General features: G+C 18.1%; 2 protein-coding genes across 2 annotated transcripts; both read left to right on the forward strand.

Moving 5' to 3' along the window:
- Positions 1-1,653: 1,653 nt before the first annotated feature.
- Positions 1,654-2,403, forward strand: PGO_002940 (variable surface protein; the record flags this gene model as incomplete). The annotated part of the gene is made up of 3 exons (XM_028691219.1): positions 1,654-1,679; positions 1,851-2,142; positions 2,266-2,403. 3 exons carry the CDS (start codon positions 1,654-1,656, stop codon positions 2,401-2,403), a joined length of 456 nt encoding a protein of 151 aa, XP_028547020.1.
- An 8,223-nt stretch (positions 2,404-10,626) lies between these two features.
- Positions 10,627-11,807, forward strand: PGO_002945 (variable surface protein; the record flags this gene model as incomplete). The annotated part of the gene is made up of 3 exons (XM_028691220.1): positions 10,627-10,638; positions 10,794-11,465; positions 11,559-11,807. The coding sequence occupies 3 exons, from the start codon at positions 10,627-10,629 to the stop codon at positions 11,805-11,807; spliced, it is 933 nt and encodes a 310-aa protein (XP_028547021.1).
- Positions 11,808-20,424: the final 8,617 nt, after the last annotated feature.

A 20,424-nucleotide genomic window follows, 5' to 3' on the forward strand; every position in this document is an offset into this window, starting at 1 on the left:
ATATATTTTTTATGTATATGTTTTTTAATATAGAAGTATATAAATTTAAATACATAAACTTTTTATTTATATATATATGTTTTTACATACATAAAAAAAATTGTGACAAATTTGAATAAGTATATATTCTTATTCTGTTATTCTATATAAAAAATGTTCTAATTTTTATATAAATTTGTACATTCTAAAGGATCATGATATATATGTTAAATTTTAATATCTTAAAATATTTCAATATTTCTTTTCCGATATAAGTAGATGTATAAGCACGATCATGTACAAAGTACTATGATTATTAAAAAAAGGTATAATTAATAATATATTTCATATATTATTATACCTTATTATGAATAAACGTTATAATTTAATATTTATTGATATGTATATAACATTATTCATATTTCCATTTCAAAGTTAATATGTATAAAATCTTCTTTCAAAAAGGACCATTAGTTCATATATAAATGAAAATGCATCTGGGATAAACCTTTATATAATGAATTACAACTTATATATTAATTCCAATATGTAGAATCAATTTATATTCAAATTTTTTTTTTAAACATTATGTATAATATTTTTTTTTCGTGTCTTCATAAATATATATAATTATTATACTTTTTTACATTTTGTATATTATAATAAGAAAAATAATATATAATTAATGCAACATTTTTGATCATTGTATTCATAATTTTAAATTCTATAATTTATTTAATACAATATAAATACTCTAAATATTTGTATTTTTGCATTGTAAATCCTGTTTATATTTGTAATTTTTTTTATATAAATTAATATAATTAAATTACTAATTCATAATTTACACTATTTAGTATAACTTATTCATGAAAAAAAAAAAAAAAAAAAGGAATTGCAATAAATTTTATTATGTGATATTAAAAAAAGCAATATTACTGCATGAATTGTGTAATTTTTATTATATACTTGTACACGATATTTATGTTTAAATTAATATTTAATAGGAACCTATAATATATAGAATAAATATGTAAACATATAATCATACTTTCATACTTTTCAATTCTTATAAAATCATTTTTACTATTATAAATAATTATACTGCATGGTATATGTTATTAAAGATATTAAATTAACGCTTATATGTACTGCAACCAGATTTCATTGGATAGAATTTAATGAAATCTTTGCAATTTATTAGTATTCATAAATATTATATTATTTGAAATATATATTTATATATATATTTATTAAAAAATTAATTTTCATTAAATAATACATTAGTACGTATCATTTTTATGGATAATATATATCATGAATTATAATAAAGATTATATAAATATGTACTTATTTCTCTCAATGATTCAATTAATTAAAATATATTTTCCTACAACATTATGATTATAATGATTAAGTAGCTTATGCATATCTATATAATACAACATTAACATAAATATGAAGTGAAAATGATAAAATTTAGAAAGATAATCTAAAATAATTTCATAAAAATATATATTAATACAGATGTAATATCTAATAAATTACAAGATTATGCTTTAAAATTTGTAATAGAAATTTACGATACAAATAATATTTAATTTTATGTGATGTTAAATATATCTAATTAAAGTAATATTATTATTAAGCTAGTTTTTATTTTTTATGTATACAATGTTAAATGATGTAAGTAGTGAAACGTAAATTTTATATGCTTATATTATGATAAATAATGCCTTATTTTCTTGATGGATTATTTTAGCAATATATCAATAATATTACTTATTTAACATTTACATTGATATGTATATATTCTATAATTTATATGTTTTTTATTAGTATTTGGATTACGAAGCTTAAGCATTATTCAGGGCGAAAATCCCTAGTTTTCGAGATTATCAATGTAGTGATGTAGATATTGATGAATTCTTGACTACCAAAAATATTGAAAGAAAAATAAAACAAAGTGTTTCTTCTTATTGTAAGATTATAAAAAAATATATTGACAATGTTAAGGCGAAAAATTTAAATGATATCTATAAATGTGGCAATTTTATTAAATACTGGATAAAAGCAAAAATTGAAGAAGAACATAATAATGAATCTGAAAATATATTTAATTATTTGAATGAATATGTTAATCCTCTTAAGTCTCATCTAAGTGTAAAGGAATGTACTTTTAAATTTGAACATGATGATGATAAAATATATGAAAAAATAAAAAATCTTTATAATATATATAATATATATTATTATATAAATCATATTATGCCATATAATTTGTAGGATGTTAATTTATGTTCTAATATTGATAGATTAATTGAAAAATATAATGCTCTCATAACGAATCCTAATTATTCCAAGGATATTGCTTTGATTACTAAATTATATCATATTAGATGTCTAGTTGAAAGTAATAAATAGATATACAATAAAAGCTGCTTAATAGATTTTAAGGATAGATTAGGTGCTCATAAATCCAACGCTTATATATGTTCTTGCGAGTTAAATGTTTCATCAGAAAAAGAGCATGAAGAACCGACGGATTTAGAAATACAAGATGGTCAAGGGACACATTCAGAAATACAATATGATGAAGTAACGCGTTTAGAAAAGGATTTTGTTAAAATTTTTGATAGAAGAAATAACAATAAAAATATTATAATAACAACAGTTCTTGTTACAATATTAATAGGAAAATTTTTTTTATATGTTTATAAGGTTAGTAATAATTTATGTTTGAGATAAATATGTATTATGCTTATTTTTTTATTACACTTGAACAAAAATTATTCCATAAATTATGTATTCTTATGAATCCATTAATATTTCATTTCTATTATTAGTTTAGAGAATATTGGAAGAAATTACGTTTTATTAAGCAAAGAAAGATAATAAAGGCAATGAATATGGATGAGAAACTATGCGATTATATAACATACAAATATGAAAGACATAATGGGGATCCTGATGAAGAGAAGTATAACATAATTTATACTTCTGGTAGATAATCATAAAATTCCTATGTAAAAATATAACATTTGAACTTGCTGTATTTAAATTTGTAGTAACTAGTTATACGCATAAATAATTATTAATAATGTAGGGATATATATATGTTAGTTATACTTATAATAAAAATATATTTTCTTTTTATACATTTTTTAAATACATATAGTATATTAGTAAAATAATATTAAAAAATTATCGCAAAAAAATAATATACGAAAACAGAAAATATATAATTATAGATAAAAACCATGTAACAGATAGTGCATCTTATATTAAATATAAACAAAAAATAGGAAATTATATATATTCTATAATTTATGCACATATATATTGTCCACTATGTGAATATTCTAATTACATACAATTGTTTTTGGTAATAATATATGAAAATGATGAAGTATATAGTTGGAAAAAATTATAATGGTACAAGTAATATTAGAACGTTAAGCTATGCTTAAAATAAGATATGTAAAAAGTATATCGTCATTAGATGTAAATTATAAACATTATAAATTTTTAATAATATGAATGGTTACGTAATGTAAACTAAAAAAGCGTGATTATTCAAAAAACTCATATAATTTGTAAAAAATTCGATTATAAATTTGAATTTTGCATATTTTTTAAAAATTTATTTATTATTAAAATTTTTTTATTTCTACTCATTAAGAAAAAAAATATATTATTTTAAAATATATAATACATTTTTCATTAAAAAGTTATATTCCTTACGAAATTATATTATTATAATATATAGACAATAATATAAAATTTGCGAAAAAAACTATTTATATTAAAAATGATAGTTTTATGACTAGCATTGCTTATTTTCTAACTAAGTTTACATTTATAATTTATTCTCATGTAAGAATATATTCTTTTCTTAGTTTCACAAATAATTCACATAATAGTACATTATTCATAAAAGGAATGTATCATAACATATTTTATTACATATAATTGTTCTCCTGTTTTATATAATTGTATAATGAAAATCTTTAAATTATATTTATATAATGTTATTAGTTTTTGTAGGGTTCATTTTCGCGTATATAAATAATATATATATTTTTTCTATTATTTCTTATATTTTAATTAATATATATTTTTTTTAAAAAAATAATATTTTGTTATTCTTGGTGTAGTAACTACGTAAAATTACAGCACATGTCTTTACTTATACATATATTCGTTAAAACCCTGCGTATAAAACATTATATTACTTATATAGTACTTATGTTTTTATTCCTATATCTTATCATTATTTCAAAAAATATATAATGTTATATTTTATTAATTGCTCGTAATGTACGATAATGCTAATGATAAAATAGGGATAATATCAATATTAGGTAAGACTAAAAATAAGTAAATATATAATAAATAAAATATAAATAAATGGAGAAATAATAATTAACAAAATATCACATAATATAATGCATTATTAAAAAATATATAATATTTTAACTTATTTTTTCATCACTTAATTAATATAAAATATTTATTATATTAATATTAATCAAAAAATTGTAAATAATATTATGAGATGTATATTATATATTATAAAAATAAGAATAAAGCAATAAAATATTATTACATTACTCAATACACGCGTTTATTTTTTTATTTTCCCATATTTAATTATGTTATTTCGTAAATTCATATAACAAAATATTACACTATACTTCATATAGTATATGCGTAATAAAATATCATAATAAATTATATTTAACACATTATAATGTTAAATATGGATTATTTAGAAAAAGAGATTAAAACATATATAGTACTTGTGGTACAAATATACAAGCTTAATAATATACATATGAATAATAAACTAAAGGAACAAATTAACATTTAGTATACTTCAAAATTATATGCTATATAGTTTAATTCTTTTTTAAATATTAACAACTTTATTATAAAAAAATATAAAATAAACATGTAATATTAGCATACCTAATAAGAAATCAATTTTATGAATTTACTAAGAAATATGTAAGTAATTGAAATGGGATATGCGCTTTTATATATTAAAAAGCTAAATATATAAATATATTATTAATTATTCTACCAAAGTAATCCGGTTAATTTTAATGATAACTTTATATTCATAATACACTTAAGCATAAATATTTTATTTTAAAGAAAAAATCAAATATATAATTTCCCATTATATATAAAGGATGCAGTGAATATACAAAATTAATGTACATTAAAATTGTTAAAATATATGATATATATCTATATATAAAAAATTATTTGATGCGATGTAAAAAAGAAATGTAATTAAATATGTTGTACAAAATATAAAAAAATTGCATATTAATATTTACTAATTCACAAGATTAAAATAAGATGTAAATTATTTTAAATTAATAATTTACTATAAATTATGGAATATTATTGTTATGCTAATATAATATATTCTTACCCCTTTTATTACAAATTTAATGATTTAGAGAATCATCCATCTTTTTCTAAATTTTTCCATGTATATGACTTAAGTTGCATATGTAATAATAGTAAAATAATTTGTAAAAAATATTAAATGTTCCTTAAGTAAAAATATATATTAATTGACATATTGAATTTAGCATTCATTTTAATTTAATAAGAGAGAATAAATAAGTACACTATTTTGGTACTTAACTATAATATTACTTAATTCTACGTGGTCTCCTTAATTGTTTTAACAATTAAAATCAAAAATTTAATATGATTAATTTTATTTGAGATAATCGTATAATATTTTTAATCACAACAAGTTTAATTATACATATTAACATTTCAACGCGGTATCACTTATTTTGTATATTCGTTGTAACTCTTACGAAATTACTAATTTTTTTATATTTATGCATGTAGGTTAGCGTATCAATTTAATTTAGATATTTAAATCATTTATGATTAATATTCTATATACATTTAATATAATACTAACCGTAAAATGTGTGTTCCTTGGCAACAATATAATTTTTCATGTTTGTTATGTAAAATCATATTTCCTATTATACGGAAAATATATTTATATATATTCTATATTTAAAAATATTGACAAAATTTGCTGGGTCCTTTTAATGTAACGCATCAACGCATTGTCATCTGTGAACGTAATTTTTCTATTTTATTACATTGAACATATGTGTTCATTTTATTTAATTTCATTCTCAATTTTTTTTTTAATTAATAGCAGAATTTGAACGATATAATTAATATATAATTCCCTTATTCATCTTTTTAATTACAAGTGCATCATGGTATCTCCTAGATAATTTCCATTTGAAATTTTTTTATTATGCTCTTTAAAATGATATAAAGTTTTAAAAGAATTTATTGCAGAATGTAAATCATTAAATTATTCAAAGGTTAAGAAAAGCAATATTAAAAATATAGTGCTCAAAATGCAAAAAAATATTTAAAAAGCAAATAAGTTCCTTAGATAAAGGAAATAATGATTTAGTTAAGTAAACACCTTTGAATTGTTGGGGGTATAAATGGTAAAATGTAATTTATGGTTCTAATAATACTGTAAATATCACACTTGCTTTTTGTGAACATCGTTTGTTGTGGAATATTCTTGTTGAAGACAACAGGAATGAGCATTTTTGCAATACATGTAATTCAATATCTCATATAGTTCCTGAAATTATTCAGAAAAGTATATAAGAATTATATCATTACTGTGTTGATTTTTTTATTACATTAAAAATATATATAATACTTACTTTTAAATATGCATGAAATATTATATGTATATTCAAAACAATGTAGAATTACACAAATGTTTTAAAAGGAAATATATATTATCTTATAAAAAAAAAATCCCAAATTTTATAATTAATGTAAAGAATAACATGCAAAAGAAATTGAGTGGTACTGAATACCATGCAAGGGAGTTAGCTGTATAATATGCAGTAAAAAAGTCTCTTTAACACAAGAAGATCAAATAATAGCAAAAAATGATAATGAATTACAACGAAAAGTCTTATTAATAGTCTGTATATTAATTAGGAGTTTACAAGAGGGATATTGATTAATTTTATAGAATCATTATTGAAGTGCCATGTCACTTAACCTTCAATAACATTTTAATAATAACTTTTCGTATATGTTGGAATATATATATTTCTAATGATTTATATGAAAGAAAATCTAGTTTTCATATTTCGTTAGAATTTATTGATTTTTTATTATTTACGTTAGTAATTTACTTATAAATAATATATAATTTATTATGTGTTTCTTGCATAATCATTATATATGAAAATATACACACATATATATCCTGTTACGGAATATAATCTGAAAGAAACTATATTCTGAAAATGATATGAAAGTATGTAATAATATTTAGTTTAGCAATGGATTAGAGCCATAAAATCCACATTACAAGCATGGGGAAGAATATTTTATTAGATATCAAAGCCTTTAATTCTTTTAATATAGAAATATATACTAATAAGTATGAAGAACTATTTTTAACAAGTAATTCTTTTAAATATTTTTAAATTATATTAGATAATAAAAAAATTATATGGATTTTCTCTGATGTTGAAGACGTACTTATATATACAACATGATATAAAGGAACAAAAAAACATCTGCCAGGAAATATTAGTAAATATATTAAATAAATAAATACAGTAATAAATTATTTAATTTTGAAATTAATATATTTTCAATATTTTTTAAGGTTAATTTAATCCTTTCTTTTCCCTAATTTCACATATATTAATCTATTTGCATAAATATTATTATGTATATATATTATATGATAAAACATATATATATACAATCAATTTTAAATTATACTATTTTATAACACATTACTCAGACTACTATTTCTTTAAAATTCATCTTTATTGTTATATCATATTACTGCTAGGAATATAAACAATCTACTTAATTCGATTCGATGTTCCATATATTTATAATGTAAAAAGAAATGTGAATATTTTCCGCATGACATTGAGTATATTTATTCATATATATTGTTAATTATATTATATATATAATTTAATATTTACATTATTGTTAATGCAAATTATTTATGAACTATAAATGTGCCAATTTATTAAAGGACTATAATTAACCATGAAAAGTACTTATTAAATTCATAATAAATTTATTTTATTTAACATCTAAATAAATATTTTAACTATAGTAATAAATATAGATTTATAAAAAATGTTCATTATAGAAAAAAAAAAAACAAAAATACAATTTTATATACATGCATCAATATAAAATTATGAATTTGTAATATATATAATAATAACAACGCAATAGATCATGGGATGTGCTCATTTATTATCTAATATTTTTGTATAATATTATTCAACAAATATCCAAAAAAATAAAAATTTTTAATTATAACATAATTATGAAAAAAACTACATTATATACTGAAATAACAGCATTGTAAGAAAATATGACTATCTTAAAAATTATCAATAATACTTTATAATATATTATAAATAATATGTTTACATATACATATTTAAAATAAAGGGTAAATATAATTAATAATACTTTTAGGTATTCAAATATAAGAAAGAAAAAAAATGTATAACAAAAATATATAACCAATACAGTAAAAATAAAACATTTCATTACATTGTCGGAAAGCAATATATATATATATTACACATAGCAAAATATATACATAGACTTCTATAAAATTTAAAAAAAAAATCATCAATTCCATTGAGATCTATATTAAAATAAAAAAAATTAAAAATTCTAAGTTATAACATTTATAAAAATCAATAAAACCTAAATCTAGAACTAAAAATAAATCATAACCTGAACATTGAACCATAAATTCTATATCCATAAACTCTTAAACTCTGAACCCTAAAAACATAATAGTATATTATGCATGCGTAAATATAGAATATATAAATATATATCAGTTCTGTAATATATGGTGAATTAATCGAATGTTTAGTATAAAATATATTCATAAATGTTGTTTTTTAAAATTAATTAATTATAAATATGAGGTAATTATTATATTAAATATTTATATAATAATATAGAAAAAAAAAAATTAAAAACATAGTAATAAAACATATAATTATAAAATTTATGTTCACATTTTATATATTATTATTATATTCATATGGAAATAATTTACCAAATATTTCAAAACATACATATTGACTATAATATAAATACAAATATAATATATGCATATATTAAAATATAAGAATATATAATAAATAACAAAAATGTGTAGTATTTATTAATATTTTGTAATAATATATATTAATATGTGAAAAAGGACTATATTATATCATTAATAAATATTATTCACATTGTTGAAATATCATACAAATAAATTCACAATTTATATATTAATAAGCTTTCCATATAATTAATAGGGTAATAGAACGTTGAATTAAAGTATAAAATATATATAAAATGTAATACATAAAAATAATAAATCCTAAGATGATAATGAATATATACGATAGCTTATAGATTAAAACCTGAACTGTGAAACCAAAAGCATGAACCTCTAAAAGAAGTAATTTTGTTATGAGGTAGTATTTTTTAATGATATATTTATTCAGTGCAATAAAAAAAAATAGTAATACATGAATAATATTTTAAATAGTTTTTGCTTTGTTTACATGAGATACATATGAAAATTGTTTTGTCTTTTTTAGAAGTATGAATTTATGATTAAATATATATATACCTTATAATTATAAATTACCTTGCATACTTTACCAGCATTAATTCTTATGTAACATTGAATCATAAATACATGGCCTCCACATGCAATTTATGTTCAATATATATTGCTATAATTAATTTTAATACGCGAAATGAATTTTATATATTAGATAAATGAAATAACTAATGTATGTTCAAAAATCAAAAACCCTTAATATATTAAATTCCTATGAGTTTTAATAGAATTATAATGGCAATATTTATAATTTACCAACATAATTTAAAATGGTTTTTATATTCTTAAATAATAATATATCTTTTGTTCAATATTAAATTTATATATATATTAGTTTCTTGTTATTTTGTTTTAAATATATAATTCATTTTTAGCATGTACTCTAAATAACAAATAATATATATTTCAATATATGAAAAAATATTGATATTTAACTTCTACAAAATAATAATATATTTAATATATGTAAATTAATATTTATTATCAATATTCGTTTATTTCAAATATTTACATGTAAGGAAAAGGCATAAATAGGTACTATAAGATAAAATATTGATTACATATATTTATATTTTTCATAGTTTATTATACTGTGTACATAATTTATTGCATGTGTATTTATATATAACAATAATAAAAAAAATGCTTTTTTTCATTTTTTATTTTTATATATTTTCAGAGTTATATATGTTTTTTAAATATTATTTAATAATGAGAATAATATCTTCCATTCTTCAGAACGGACTATAAAATCATATTTTAGTATATAGGAAGAATCAAATAAAAATATAAATTTAAAGAAAGTGTTCAAAATTTATATATTATATATTTATATATATTTTATATATATGTAGTATAATACAATTTCCTACAATCATTTCTAATTACAAAAATGTATACTTTATTTTTTATAGCTTGCATAAAATATCACAATGTCTGCCACAGTAATTACAAAAACAGACATATATTTCTACTATTAATATAAATTAAAATTTTCATTAACCAATTTTATAATATTGATATGTACATAAACATAGGAAAAAATGCCTTTGCATCAATATTATTTTAATCATTTATATGTGTTATAACTTTTTTATAGTTCAATTTTAAGAATATATTTCCCACCTGTTTGGATGATTATAATAATAATATAAGCAATAGCTCAAGGGAAATTAATTCAAAACGTGAAAATGAGTGTATCACTATTACAAATATTTTAGGTTTTCACAATAGCAAGGACACTTTTATGCCAAATTGTAAAGATATTATTATATATTTAGACTATATAGATAATAATTCAAGTTCTTTTGATATAAATCCAAGTTGCAAATATTTCAACTATAAACTAAAAAAATTACTAAGTTCTCATAAATCCAATATCCAAAGCACTAAAGTTTTCTACAATAATATGATTAATATCACGAATTCAAGAATTTATAAGAATGTTCCTGGTATATGCATGAACTATTTTGATGAACTTGATGACAGTACATTTACCATATTAGACAAACTTAATAACCTATATAGTATATTAAAAAGAAATGGTAATGAATGCCCTACTGAGAGTGAATGTTATGAGAAGTTCATGGAACTATCAAATATATATGGTAGGGTAAATAACGAAAGTCTTCGTGAAATACTAAGTAATTTTAGAAAAGAAAATATAAAAATTATAGAAAATATAGAAAACGTGGTACAAGTTAATTCAAAAAAAGAGGTTCATGCAGTTTCACATCACACATCTGGAATTAATGCACGCACTATTATTTTAGTTTTATTTTTTATATCTTTTACTACATTAATGATTGCATACTTTCTTTATAAGGTTAAGAATAAAATTAATCTATTCATAATTGTATTACAGTTTACAATACACGTAATTACTGAAAAATTATATAAGATATCTAATACACCTATAAATATATATATAAAAATTTTCCTAAATTATCAGTATACTTCTTATGTATCTTTTTTACATCCAATATCAAGTATAATAAGGATAATGTGGAATAGAAAAAATAAAACCGATATAAAATTATTTGACTCTTTTGAAAATAATTATGAAGAATTAATTGATAAAAGGTCTCAAATATCATACAATGCATTACAATAGTTCTAAAAAATTCATAGGGGTGGCTAATATCTGAGTGTTTTTGGTTTTAATAATATAATAATTTCTTAAAAATACAATTGTGGACAAAATTACAAAAAAATTAATCATTATAAAAATAAACATATTTTAAATTTATGATAAAATATAAAAAAACATACTGTAATATATTTTCAATTCAAAGTAATAAATGAATACTATATTTTGAACTATCGCTCAAGAATAAACAAGTATATTTACATCTAAAAAAAACATATAATTAGTAAATTATATATGTAATCTTTTATAATTATTAAATATTGTAATAAAATATCCAAGAGAGTGTAAGCTCAATTTTAATAGATTAAAGATTTTTGTAGAATTTCATTTGTAATATATAATAATTGTCTTTTATATCTATAAAAAAAAATAAATTTTATAGTATATTTGCCTTAAATGTGTACAGAGTAATATAATGATAAATAATATGTAGTACAAAACATAATTATAAATGAAATAAATTTATAATCATTATTTAAAGTACATATATTTCTTTATGTATACAATAATATTTTAAGTATCATAGATACTATAATTAAAATATATTATATATTGGCATATATAAATAACAGCAACAAGCCTAAGATACAATTATTCATATATTTATGTAAATTTTTCTAAAATATATATTTAGAATAATTTATTTCTAAACCGAAAAAAAGTAATATAGGTAGTTAAGCAAAGAATTAATATATAATATATGTCAAATAACGTCATTATACACCTTAAATCATAAATGTATTGTAATTACATTGCTATATTCATTAAAAAAGGTATATTACCCACATTATCTGTTTATATTATATAATATATTTTCTTGTTTATATATATTTTTTTTATTTCTAATTACACAAATAAATCATATATTAATAAAAAATAATGCACTTTTAGCAGAACTATTAAAATGTTAGAAATTTTTATTGTTATCTTAATGTTTAATTAAATGTATCTCTTAAAAGTAGTATGCACAAAAATAATATAATACTCCACGCTTTTAATTTGTTTTGTGCATAACAAATGAATTTAGCATATAATCTTTTTTCCTAATTTAAAATATTAGAAAGATAAACATATCTCATAAGGAATACAAAAGTGAGGTATTATAATAAATATAATTACTATATATATTATATAAATATTATACATTTTTGCATATGAAATAAAATATATCATATATATTAAATTTGTTTGTGTTACTTAGTAAATTAAAAGTATATGTTATATATGTTTTGGAAAGAACAATATAACGAGGTGCACTGAAAACTGAACTACATACTGTATATATTTTATGTTAGTATTATATTGTTAAATTATTCTATACGAAATATTTTTTTATAGGACTCATAATATGTATATTTTTTATAAATATTTTTAATAAAATACCATGAAAAATAAAATTTTATTTGAAATAATATATACATGGTGTAAATCAAATATATTGTTTTAATATGCATATACTTTTTTCAAATAAGATAAATTATAATATGCCATTATTTTATTTCAACTTATTAATGTTTCTATTTATTTATATTTTTTTTGATTAATTTATATCTCATCATAAACATTATTAAGTGGAAAAATTACAACTGCTTAATTTTGCATTAGAGGATTTCATTAGATTCAAAATCATAACAATCACATACTTTTTTAATGCATCATATATAAAAAAGTTATAGATTTATATACGTGAATTATGAATAATTTATACGATTCATATTCATGTATAATAATATATTTTTTCCTTAAAATTTATACATTATTATGAAATTTTATTTTTAATGTAAATCATATATTTCTAATATATTATTGAAATTCATGTCTATTACAGATAAATTTTTTTTTCATTATATATCTATATATGACAAATACACATAATATTTATAATATTTGTTTATGTCTCAGCATTTTATTCAACAAGGAAAATATATTTATATAATATATATTTATACTTCATAATTAAATGTATAATTAATAAAAGAGTATAACATACATGTTATTTATATAAAATTTGTTATATAACATTCTAAAATTTTGTATGTACTATAAAATTATTTTCGCATTCATTATTCTCTAGAATTTATGCTTCTATATTTTGTAGTTATTTTATTATAATTAATCCTGCATGACACTCAATATCATTATCTAAGCATGCATTATATTTTTATTAAATCAATAAATTATATATCATAATATTATAAAAGCGATAAAAAAAAATTTCTTTCATATATTTTAATGTTATATTTATATATAATTCATTATAATTTATGTATATATAAAGTATTCATAGGTTTACTTAAACGAAATAATTTCCTTTCTTTTAAGTTTATATAATTATATTTACGCTCAGATATAAAATTGCTATAAAAATGTATAATTGAAGAATGCCCATTATTCTTTGACAATTTTATATATATCTAATAATCTGTATGATTTTTTTTTTTTATACATATAATATTTTTTTATGTAATATCATTACAGACTAAAAGCATTAATTTAAGAATACAATAAATTCCTTTGTTTTTTTCATTCTGAATTTTAATTTTTTTTCAGCAAGCAAAATTTTGTAATATTATTTATTTATATCTTTTTTTAATCATTATTGCAATTATAATTTTATTTATATTGAATAACTAAGTAATCTCAATTTGTAAAAAATAAAGTAATACATATATATTTATATATTATTAAAGAGTTATAAATGTAAAATTATCATATATATTCAATTTTAAATTTTATCTAGCTTAACTATTAACAATATCATTTAATAATTACATCATATTACAATTCCTGATATTATTTAATATTGAATATAAATTATATATAATTTAAGAATAAATAGATAATATAGAAAAATGATATACATTATAAAAATATAATTCATCTTTATGCAGATAATATTATTTATAAACTATATTTTTAGTATATATGTTAATATATGCTTAATTTAATTATTTTGATACTATGATCTACAATTCTTTGGATTATTCATAACATCAACTCTTCGTGGAAATTGCTGATTTTCATTCTGAATCATATAATTATATTTAGCTAAAAATATGTTCTTAGGATTTATTTAAATTAAATTACATTCATTATGCAATTTATTAATTTACTTTTAAAAATAATTATATATACGGCAAAAATAACTGTTAATGTTACCCCATAAAATTACTAGCAAATATTAGAAGCTATTTATATATTTTTTGTCCTATATACATTATATATGAATTACCATACACATTATCATTATTTGTATAAATATATATCAAATAATATGTCCTCTATTTCTTCAAATAGAATTAATACATAAAAAATAACTTCAATGAAATTCAAATATATGAATCATAGGAATTTCTATAATTCGCACGATATTTGTCTGTCTGTATATTATAATATATAACATAAGAATAAATTTATGTCTATTAATAATACTTGTATATTTTTGATGTTTTCCTGTTATATAAAATTTAATGATTTATTTCCATACTGCATAAATATTATCAACATATAGATATTTTTATTGCATAACTATATATGTTTACATTAAGACATGAATGAACAATATTTATTTGTATGTATGCTATTAATAATATAACTCTATATTGAAATTATGATATACAATGGATGAGATATAATGTTTACGTAGAACATCTTTTTATTCTTTTTGATTTGATAAAAAATCTTTGAATTTAACAATATATAAAGAGATTTGTAGGAATAATTTGCATTATAATGGATCTGTTGGTTTGAAATAAAAAATAAGTGTAATACTTAGTGTAATATCATAATAACAGCTATAATTAAATTTAATGTTAAATTTATTGCAATGAACATATTAGAAACCATATATATAGGATGAAATTATATTTACCTAGTAAATGACTGTTAATTTTTATTATATGCTATTGTATGAAATATAATTTTTTTTCCTTTATCTATATGCATTAATTTATAAATGTGTTCTTATTTTCATATTATAGATATTCTTATAATAATGGGTTTCATAGATGATATTTTTACATGGAATGCTAATTTTAGGAATTAAGTTTTATGTATAGTAAAATTTTATTTTATTAAATTAGGTAGTATACATGATATGCTTTACATATTCTTACCTATATATTTTACTTGGAACAACATAATAATAATTCTAACTAAGAAAAATGTTGCGAAACTTTATATGATTAATCAAAACTACTTATAACATATATATAATATATGAATATAAGTGAGTACAACTCAATTTAAAAAAAAAAATAACATTGAATAAATAAAAATAAATGATATATTAGCACTAATGTCATTCCACTTATCCCCCAGAACGCACATTATATAAAATTCCACACATAAATGTCATAAGTACATGGAAGAATAATATACTCTGTTATAAAATATTAAATGAATATTATATAAATCGTTCTAACTAAAAATCAATTTTCATAAATTTTACATGATGATTGAACATAGATTTTCTTAGAATGCTGTATAATATAGCACCCTGATTTGTAAATGTCTTGTTTTAATTGCGTTAAATTATTATATTCATGAGATATCGCTTAATAGGCAATAAAAATTTTATTCATGTGAAATATAGAATATAAAAATAAATAAATTTATGAAATGTGTGAGTTTTATATTTATTCACTCTTCATAAACTAAATAATATATTTAACATTCTGTATTAATACTATTGAAGCATTATTATATTAAAATTATCTATTATTCTATATCATTATTATTGTATTATATGCAATATTTCATTTTTATATAAATATATTAATAGAACTAACCATAAAAATATATATATTCTTCCTTTTATATACAATTTAAGTGAGATATATACAGGTAATTATATATTTAATGGTATAACTAAGCAGCATTATATGAAACATTATATCTCGTATTCTATAAAATATTACCATATGTTTCAGGTAAATGCATTATTTCCCATTATTCTTCAGTAATTTTAAATGCATTTCTTATACTTTTTACAGGATGTTACATGTATGAGCTATAAGACGTGAACTAATAAAAAAAAATATATTAAATTCGTCATATAATTTTTCTTATGTATATAATATATATATATATTTTTTAAATCTTTTTAGTAATAATTATATAGAATATATATATTATTATTAACCTTATGCACAAAAAATAAAATACAGGATACTTATAATATTATAATTATAGGAATTGTAGTAGATATTACTAAACTTTGTCTTAGAGAAGAAGGTAACATTTCGGGTAAACTTACAGAACAAGAACTTATTGAATTCTTTTGATTAATTTTTTACTAATATTCATTATATAAATCAGGTTTTTCCTTTAAATAACATTTCTTTATCAGGCAATTATATATTTTTTCACACTTTATGGCAATAATGCAAATACTATTATTACATTCTATAGTTACAGTTTTTTTTATATTATATATTTGTGTACGAATCTAATATAGATCTTTGAATGTTGTTATATCATGAATATTATACTTCTGATAATAAAATTTAAAAAGAAATAATTCTGAACTAGCTATAGCTAATTAATTAATTCATCATAAACTTTCTGAATCTCTTAATTATTATTTTCGCCATTTATTTTATATGTATATAGAAAATAATACAAGTATATGAAACTGACTTCTCTAGTGATTTTTCTTTCACTGGTTCAGCAAAATATTTCATATAAAAATTGCATGGCTTGTAGGCATATATCTTTTACGTCAGAGTGCGGGTATTTGGAAATTTTTCTTTAATATTCTTACATTCTGTATCCAAAGCATTTTTATTTATGCAATTTCTTTTTGCATCAATAACTTCTTTACAATTAGTAAATAATGGATGTACAGATTAATACTGAAATAAGATTAAAAAAATAGTATTATAAAAGTCATATACTTACGAACAAATTTACATATGACTAATGGAAATTTATTTCGTCAATTATTATAGTAATGAAATTGACATAATAATAATTCTTTCGTACAATGAATTTCTTCATATTAAATATTATAATATTTTTTTCCTGATTAAATGAATAAAATATTGATATTTAAGGACACATGCATATAAAATATTAAAAATATTTATATATAATATTATCAAATAGGCATTACACTTTATTAAAATTAAAGAATTAATTAAAAAAAAAATAAATAAAATAATCATTAATAATTATTCTAATTACAATATGCTATAAACTACGTGTGATATGTTGTATGATATACTAATTGTTTTAAGAAATAAATGCAAAATATAACATAGTGTTTGGATAAAAAAGACAATAGTGTTACTTGTTTAATTATAAATATAAAGGCATTGAAAATGCATTAGGGTAAAGAATTCAAGATTTTAATGCTGAGTTTTAGATTTTTCTTTCGCAGGACTTTCAGTATATGCTAATTTTTATAGATTATTTATTGAAATGTACATATTGTAATTAATATATGACAATGTGCTATTTTCATAATTATATTTATTTAAATCCTGTTTTTTTTCACTATTTCTATGAATGTATAATTATATTAATTTATTAAAGTTAACAAAAATACAATAAAAATAATTACATTTCGTAAATAAAATAGATAATTTATTATAATATATATTGCTATTTTTTATAAACCAATTGCATATTACATTAAGGTTATAGAAATTATATTGTTACAACATTCAGTATATGTATACTTATATCCAAAATTTATTTAAAACGTATAATAAAAGTTTGTATTAGATCTTATTTGTATACATTATTAAATCTGATATTTTTAACATATATTAACATATCATATAGAAAATATTTTTTGCATGTTTTTTTTATATAACATATTAATTCCACTTATTATATTTATTTAAATGTATAAAAAAAAAAAAAAATAATTACGTTCTTTTTCTTTTAATTATAATTTAATATTTTTATACGTATGCATAAATGTATGTATTGATATATTTGTATTATCATATTTTTACCATTATGATATTATAATAAAAGTGATATATTATGTACAGTTTTTCAGTGGTTTTATTTAAATTATTTATATATTTCATAATTTGTATTATTCTTATATAACAGTAAAAATAAGTTTTTTATAAGATGAATTTCTAACGGTGTACTATTCTTATATATGTGGAATAATATTTTCTTAATATAGAAGTTTATACTAAGTTTTAATGATTTTTTCACATTCATAATATTATTAGTATTTAAATTAAATCCTAATTTTTAATGTTTTATTTCTAGTTATATTTTATAAAACGAGTATATATATATATTAATTATAAGGAACAAATAGAATTCAAACATGATATAGATGGATTTTAATTCATTTATATTTTATAATGAAAAAACATTTATTAAAGTGGAATTATATTACAACATTCAAAATTTTTAATATTTTATATTAATATATAATATGTGCTGCAAATATTTGTTTTATTTTAATATGTTCTATAAATATTATATTATATTAAAATTAATTTCTTCCATTGAAAATATAGTTTCATAATGTTTTATTATATCTTCATATATATTAGCATATTTTTTGTTATATTGATTATGATGTTTTAACCAGTATAATCCTTAATATTTATAATATATAAACATATATAGAGAAAACAAAGTGAATATAATATATATATATTTTGTAAAATTTTCACAAGTGAATATTTTATTAAAATATAAAAATAATTATATATAAAAAGAAAATTACATAATATACATATTTTAAAATAAATGAGATTATACAAAATAATTACAAAATAACAATGTTTTAATAGAGTAATAAACAAAATCACAATAAAATAATATATAATAAAATATGTTATTTTTTCTACAATGTACAAAAACATTACATACATAGTTCATTTTTATATAACTAAATAATAAATAATACGTTTTTTTCCCTATTTACACTAATATTCCTTTAATTTCTATGAAATTTATTGTAAATATTCAAAAATTGTGCTAATTATTTTCGTTAATATATCTTATTTTTTTTCATTTTTTATTTTTATTAAAGGTTATAAAAAATATTTCAAGCAAAATTTTTAATATCATGTTATATATTTGGAAACTTTTTTAATTATTATTTATCGATATTTTATGTTGCATCTGATATTATAGAAGTAAATATAAGCGTAATTTTATTTTATAAATAAGAATTATTGTTCATTTATTCTTATTCCTTTTGAAAAATTCTAAGAACATATATGTTCGTACATAATTAACGTTACATAGCTAATCAATATTGAAAAGTAATTTTCTCAAAAGAAGCTAATTTAAAAATATGATGAAAAAGACATTGAGAACACATTTTATGTATAATTATGTACAATAAGCATAATTTCTTTAATTTTAAGTTGAGTGTAAATTGTAATGAAATCAGTTAATAATTATAAATAGAAAAATATATATCTTTACATAAAATTTTCTTATAAAGCACAAAATTTAAAATAAGTGAAATATGACAAACATCCAAAAAATGTCTCATTATCTGTAATTATGTATATTATTTGGAATTCTAAAAAATTTAATATATAAGTAGTCCTAATAATTATAATCCTTTGTTCTATAGAGTTAGGAAATA

This window comes from Plasmodium gonderi (genome assembly GCF_002157705.1).
Source record: "Plasmodium gonderi DNA, contig: Pgo-contig_337, whole genome shotgun sequence".
NCBI lineage: Eukaryota > Apicomplexa > Aconoidasida > Haemosporida > Plasmodiidae > Plasmodium > Plasmodium gonderi.